General features: G+C 40.1%; 1 protein-coding gene across 2 annotated transcripts; it reads right to left on the bottom strand.

Moving 5' to 3' along the window:
* Positions 1-306: 306 nt before the first annotated feature.
* myca (MYC proto-oncogene, bHLH transcription factor a) lies at positions 307-2,973 on the bottom strand. Of its 2 annotated transcripts, none has more exons than XM_026291702.2 (3): positions 2,538-2,973; positions 1,632-2,249; positions 307-1,305 (listed from the first exon to the last, which is right to left on the bottom strand). In XM_026291702.2, exons 2-3 carry the CDS (start codon positions 2,218-2,220, stop codon positions 692-694), a joined length of 1,203 nt encoding a protein of 400 aa, XP_026147487.1. In that variant the 5' UTR covers positions 2,221-2,249; positions 2,538-2,973; the 3' UTR covers positions 307-691. The 2 variants fall into 2 exon arrangements, with proteins under 2 accessions (XP_026147487.1, XP_026147485.1); XM_026291700.2 differs by having other exon boundaries at positions 307-1,308; positions 2,538-2,970.
* Positions 2,974-7,658: the final 4,685 nt, after the last annotated feature.

Genomic DNA, 7,658 nt, shown 5'->3' with positions numbered 1-7,658 from the left:
CTTCTCTCTGTTCTGCACCGACTCTACCACAGAAATTCATCCTGGTCTACTCATAGTGGATGAAGTAATTAAGAATGTTTAAATTTGGTGGCACTGAAGAGGACAAACCCGGAGCAACAATTTCAGTACGATGAACGTCTTTATTGTTCGACTCAGACATGAAGTTGTTCTTTATACTTCAAGTGTCGCTGGAGATTTTTACCTCTTCAACTGTTTTCACATACACATTGGCAACAGGTGGAGTCGTGCCAGAAAACTGTCCTGTTAAGTGTGTGTTGCACTGAAAGAACAAGGACAACAAACAAATTCAGGAAACACCTTTTATATCTTAAAAAACAAACAAACAAACAAAAAAAAAAACATCTGAGAACATAATGGAAAACACTGGGTTTGAACAACCAGTCAATTGAGCTCCAAAAATACATTTTCTTATGAAATATTACTTATATACAAAACATAAAAATTTTAGTTTGGGCAATCGGGGTGCCCCAATTTTTAATATTTTATTAATAAAAATAAACTTAAATATTTAATCCTGCCATAACTTCAAATGAGGCTGTTTTAAACATACAAAAATCCCAAACAATTTCATCCATTTTTCACTGTACACCCTAAGTCTAAAACTTAGATAAAAAAAACAAACAAAAAAAACAAACAAACAAACAAACAAAAACAGTCTGTGACTTGAGCCCTAAGCAAGAGAGCGCTGCAGCTGTGCGAGTCTCTGCTTCAAAAGTTCACTTTTCATCTTCAGCTGCTCTTTCAGTGACACCAGATTCTGTTCATCTGACTGCATGTTGTAAATGCACTCTGTTGCCTTCTTCAGGATCACCACCTTGGCTGCCTTCTCATTGTTGGCCACAGCAGGGATCTCATCCCGTAGGGCAAAGAAGCTCAGTTTCAGTTCGTTCCTCCGCTGGCGCTCCAGCACGTTATGAGTCTTTCTCTTGTCGTAGTCTTCTGTATCGGACGTCCGGGGGCTTAAACACTTGCGGTTGCTGCTGATCTGTTTGAGGACCCTGCTGTGGCTGCTGCTATCCGCATCTCCACCGCCACCACCGTTGCTGCTGGTCTCCAGCTTCATCCTCTTCACAGCTGGCTGCTCCTGCCTCATGGAGGGTTGGGCGGCGTAATTATGCTGGTGGGTGGAGACATGGCACCTCTTCAGCACGAGCGGGCTGGGATGTCTGGTCTCCAGCAGGCTGGGGTCACTTTGCTTCACTTCGTGCGTCTTCTTCACCGTGACCACGTCAATCTCCTCGTCCTCCTCCTCCTCACCGTCGTCCTCGTCGTCTCCATCCTGATCTTCTGCAACAGAACACAGATCAGATCAATCACTCTGCTTCAGCATCAAGGATACTAACCAATCATGTCTACATCACGACACGGCCTCATGTCTTTACCTCCGGCCTGAAAACAGAACTGCAAATCAGCTGAATTAAAACTGGCCTGAGTTTAATCATAGGAGACAAGACGAGGCAAAGCATCTTTATTTATGGTCCAAACACAGAGGTGATTCAAAGTGCAAGAGTGCATACACTGGATGCACCATCTCTGCACAGTGAACAGGGGGAGACCCCTGATGGCACAGAGGGGAGTGAGTGCATGATGAGTACATATTCACAGCTTACCACTACAGCTGCTGACGCTGCTGCTGCTGCTGGATGGCATGTCCAGTCCCAAATCGTTAACGTTAACAGGCGGCTTCGGCGTCTCTGCTACCGGGTAAGGGAAAACCACAGACGGGTCAATGCACTCGGAGGCGGACGTGTTCAGGTCTTGCAGGTAGCTGTTGTTCACCCTCCACGCCCCGTCACCGCCCGCGGCACGAAGCGAGACCAGCCGCTCGAGCTTGGCCGCGGCGGAGAAGCTGCTCCACATGCAGTCCTGGATGATGATGGATTTGAGGAAGGTCTGGGAGTAGTCCGAGTGGCAGATGATGCTCTGGTTCACCCCGTCGTCGCCCAGGAACTCGGCCACCATCTCCAGCTGATCCGCCTTGGAGGGGAAGAAGCTCGACAGGGACGGACAGCGGCTCGGGGACAGAGGCGGGGTCGGCAGCAGTTCAAATTTTTTCCAGATGTCTTCACTCGGTGCCGGAGGCTGAAGCTGCTGAGGGTAGAAATTCTCCTCCTCGGTGTCATAGTAGAAATACGGCTGAACGGAGTCGTAGTCGTAGTCGTAGTTTTTACTGACATAACTTGCAGCGATGGACATCATGTCTCTGACGTCGAGTCCTTATCGTGGATCTGGTTGGGAAAAGAGAGTGATTAATGTTGTTTCGAAAAGTCTGAGGCTTCACAGGAGAAGCTGCTTGGCACTTATCCTGCCTGACAGCATCACATGGTCACTCCAAAACATCCACCCTTGTCTGCACGCCGCGCATGCATGCACACCCCAGAACCTGAAGCGCCCGTCTGCGTTAAGTTATGCTGAAGAGGGGCAAACCCCAGCTCCAACAATCTGCTATCGTTTTGCACTGAACCTGCTAATGGCAAGGTGACTGCAAGCTCCCGAAACCCACCGCATCCCCTTACCTGTTTAGGTTTGACCAGTCGGAGATAAGAAGACGGGGGCGGAATGGACCCGAAAGGCGCAAAAGAAAGGGGGTAGGGGGGGGGGCATGAAAGTCAGTCCAGCACAAAAGGAACATTAAATCCCTCGGCCGAGGCGTTGCAGGAGATCTCGGTGCATCTGTGCGGAGAAGACATGTGGAGTCGAAAGGCTGCAGCGGCAAAGCGGTGGGGGGACGATGCGCAGCCAGTGTCAGCAGCGTCACAATCACAGCTGAGTCCTCCACAGGCTGCGTTAAAAACCCCCGCAGCTCCGCCGCTGTATCCTTCCGCGAGTTTTCCCGCGAAATAACTCGCCTGCGGTGCAAACGCAGCACACCTCAAATATATTCCTCGTTTTTATCTCTCGAAATAATCCTCACATCCCATACCGATAAACTGACACCGAAAAACACACGCATTCACCTTTATATTTAGTCAATAACTAAATATGTCTCTTCTTGCACCGGGTCTATTTCTGCCAAAAAGAAGAAGAAGAAGTGGGAGGGGTCGTAGTAGTATGGAAGCCCATTTATGCCACTAGAGATAAAAAAAAAACATTTATGAAACTAAAAAAATCAAAATTAGGATTGACTAAATCAAGATTATGACATAAAAAGCTAAAATTATGACATAAAAAGTATAAAAAGTAGTAAAACTTTTGACTTATATGGAAGCTCTATGGCTTCACCCGAGACAACAATTTAGCAAATTTGTGAAGGAAATGGACTGTAACTACATAGGAATACTTTAAGTGTGGCTTTACAACAAATAATTTACTTGCTGAATCTCATGGGATTGTATTAAGTGCAACCTTGGGAGGATTTTAAACTAGAAGCTGGTTTGGTGTAGAAAAAATAAAACTGATGTGGCAGCTTTTATCCAACATCAACTGGAAACATCTGGTCAGTGCACTGGTTACAGATGGATACACCAAAACACATGGAATTAAAACTGTTTTAACTGTGTTATAACTGTGTGGAACTAATGTCAGAACATAATCTGAAATTATCAAATGATGTGGATGAAACAGTTGGCTTTTAGATTAAATTTAAACTTTATATTAAATATTGACTATTAATGTTGCTTCTTCTTACATTTTGCATTTCAGCTTTACTGTGCACAAATTTAAACTTATGTAATGACTATTACAACAGTAAGGTATAGTGTAACTTTTGGTGATTACGTGTGTGATAATATCTTATGTTGCAGTCCATTAAAGTATGTGATGAAATGTTTGTGTACATATAGTACATTGTTGTGATTACAGTTACCTTGTGAAATGGGTAAATAAAGAATGAAATAATCAGACATATTCAATGAATTCTTTATTCTAACATTAAACCATTCAAAGATTATACAAGTGCATATATTTTGCTATTAATGGAACTTAATCTGGGCTGCCACAGTAGTGAACCTTTGAAAGCTGTCCAAAGGATTTATGTGATGGCTGCCAATATCAACTGCTTGTTTGGCAAATCCCATTTGAAAATGTACCAAAAATAACCAAAATACATACTAAAAAATTGAAAAACTGAAATATTTAATAATATACAAGTATTTCAAAGGTTAGAATCATTAAAATCCTTAGAACAATGATGTTGAAGTGAATGTTTTATTCAATTAAATTATTCAGCGTATACTTTCCCATTCTTTTTCATCAAAATCATAACGTATTTATGGAACCTTAAATTCATTTCAGTCGTGGTGTAAAGATGATAAACACTGGCACTGGTATCATTTACAAGAGCTGTGCTACTTCCAATATAAATTACATCGGAAATATTTATTTTTATTTATTTATTATGTATTACAGTTTTATTTAGTGTTATTATTTATTATCAGATTTATTATTATTTTATCACAAAACTTCAAATCCAACAACGTTACACATGTTCCTTACTAATGATCTTTTTTGCTTAAGATATTTTGAATTGTCACTGACGGAAGAACATGTAATTAATTACCTTGTTTCTGGTGTTATATGATTTAAGGACAACAACAAAAAAATCCATATGAGCACAGACACCTGAAACCAGAGATCTAAATGCAACTTACTAATTTTTACTGTATATTTTAAATGACAACAATGCTTTTCATTCTATAACAACTCAAAATATATTTGCTAGAAAAAAGGTCTATTAAGTTTAATGGGTAAAATTCATGACTCCCTCCACACTAAAACATGACTTACCTAGTGGCTGATGAAGGACTTTCACACCAAATATTATTCAGATTACCTGTAAGATATAAATATGAAATAGACCAGATATTTCAGCATGTTAACATACTGTACCATGAAAAAGCAGCCAAAGAAAAATGTGCTAAAAAGCAACCTAGACAGACATTACAAATTAAATGCCACAACACAATGTAACTATGGCAGATGAGAAATAATAACGTTACTCTATGCATGTAAACCTTGAATATTATTTAGTCTTTGCCCTATAGTCATCAAATCACGTGATACTTAATTTTTTTAAGGTTTTACTACCTTTACTTGTATAACCTTTATTTTTCATGTTATACAGCTTACATTTTAAATGTAGCAGTTTAGTAAGGTACTGAATTAAGAGACCGAAGCAGAATAGTTTGTGTTACACTAGGATACACTTATATGTGTGGTTCAGCCTAAAAATTATTGCATTTTACACTTATCTCATAAAATTCAGCACTGCCTTGCAAATAGTGCTTATTTTTGCAAGAACTATTGGTGCCTTTATTGGGTCTAGGATCATTAGAAGAGCCAACCGGATGTGTTTCTCAGCACACACTTAATACAGATGTTAGCTCATAATATAAACAGAATGAAATTAATTAACCTGGAGAGAGTAAGAATTTTCATACAATGTATGCTACATCTATTAGCATGATAATATCAGGTCTTACTTTGTTAAGCATTAATGAAATATTGTATCTTTAGCAATGTACCAGATTATTGAGCTCCATGGACAATGACGTAGCCATCAATCAACAGAGGAACGTGAACCAAGTTCTTCTTTCCAAATCTTAGTCAGTGTAAAAGGGCAACACCTAGTGGCATAAATGTAACTACAACAATACACGGTAATATATAATTAAAGGCTTTAGTGGCAGCATTAGCAGAACTGAATTTCACTGTAACATTAGTGATCAAAAGACTATTAACAATTTGCAATATTCATGCAATATTCAAGAATTGCATCCTCTGAAGCATGTTGTTGTGCATATGTGCACACAAGTGAAAAATAATATACATTTAACAGTAATAATAATTTAATATAATTCTGATTTTTTTCTCATAATTTAAAATTTTTTATCTCATAATTTTGATTTTTTAATCTAATAATTTTCGTTTAGTAATTGATACTTTTTTTTATTCTCTGTTTTTCTCTCGTAGTGGCAGATATGGGCTTCCATACACTAGAGTAAAGCTCCATTGACGGGAGAGATGCAAGAAATACTAATGTGAGCGGTGCAGGCACATTAACTGCAACACCGCCAAAACATCCTATACGTCTCAAAAATACGACACTATTTATTCTCGTCAAAATACGAGAATAAATAAGAGTGCTGCCACACATACACATTATATATATTATACACAGATTACTTGAACTAATCTGCTTTTTAAAACACAACACTTGTAAACCACAGCCTGCACACATACCATAAATAACACGTGTTGTCACGTTGTTGTTTTTTTTAAAATCTCATGGTAGTGCACTGCAGCGCTCACAGGTGCAGCTGCTGAGGTACTACTTGATTTGTATCTCAATTGACTGAAACAAGTGATTGCAATAAGCAGATGCCAGGAGCGCGCACCCTTCTCTTGACCTTTGTAGCCTGCTGCTGTTGGACTACTACGTCTCTAGAGTTAGTAACCGTGGGCTGCCTCAGATCATTTGGTTTTGGTTCGGTTATGTTGGAAATCATCTTATTTAGGTTGCATATTGTTTGGCATTCTTCATCCTGGAGTTACAACCAGCTCCAGGCTCTCCTTGTTGCGCACCAAAGCTGTGAAATATCAAAATTCCTCTTATGATGAGATTTCTGTCTCCGTGGCTGCTTTGGCCTTAAGGAAATAAAGATTTATTGCATGTTGTGTCTCGGCCACTCCTAAATGGAGCACAAAAACCAAACACCTGCAGTTTGCGCGTAATGTAGATACACATCGACATGAACACACCAAGATACAGTCGAACAGCCCCTCCTGACCATGTAATGGATCTCAGTTTGGAGGCTGGACAGATTGGCACCAATTACCTGCAGGAAGGAAGTAAGTGATTAAATAAATCAGATGGGTACCGCAGTTGGATGGAGGTGCCCTTCTCCGCTGTGGTGGAGAGGGGGTGATTGAACGGGCTCGGAGCGCCCTCTGCTGTGCAAAGTGCTCCGGGGCTGGGACTGTAGCCAAGTGGGTGCGGGTTCATCTGCAAACCATCAGTGAAGTGAGACATTAAACTAAAAGACGTTAGACCGTAAAAGTGTTTTGTTAATTTTTTTTTTCGTTTTTTTTAGGCTCCTGTAAAAGCGAAACCTCTAAATGGCCCAGTAAGTGCGCAGGGCTGTGCAGTGGGTCGTTGGAGCTGTTTATTGGGGTTACTGGGTCACTTCATTAAAAAATAGAGGAGAAGCCGTGAATGACCCGTAGCAGCCTGCAGCCTTTTGACAAAGTAGGCTGAGCTATTTATAATAAGCTGCAATACTTAGATGTCATAGCGATAAAAACACCGCGATTCTGGCAAAGTTCATTTCTTTAAAATGACCCATTTATGCTTCGTTTTGCCAGACGTCTTTCTACCTGTATACCTAAAAGACTTGTTTTGAGTTGGGGTTCTGTTTTTTTCTTTAGTAGGTGGACTGCAGATATTGTCCCCTTTGTCACTTTGAAAAATAATGTCTTTACTACACTAACAGTGTTTTAATCACTTTTAATCTGTAGATGTCTGTAGATTATTATTTTAATTGCAACAGTTTTTCTTTAGATCTGGATCTAATGTGGAGTGTGTGAACATGTTCCCTTTCACTTTTTAAAATTATAACCAGTGAACTGCAAGGTGTTTATGTGTGTCACTATGTGTTTGTGCTGAAATGATTTTTTTTTTACCTATAACTATGAAAACT

This window comes from Mastacembelus armatus, chromosome 20, assembly GCF_900324485.2.
Source record: "Mastacembelus armatus chromosome 20, fMasArm1.2, whole genome shotgun sequence".
Lineage (NCBI taxonomy): Eukaryota > Metazoa > Chordata > Actinopteri > Synbranchiformes > Mastacembelidae > Mastacembelus > Mastacembelus armatus.
This window is presented reverse-complemented; position numbering and strand designations above follow the sequence as displayed.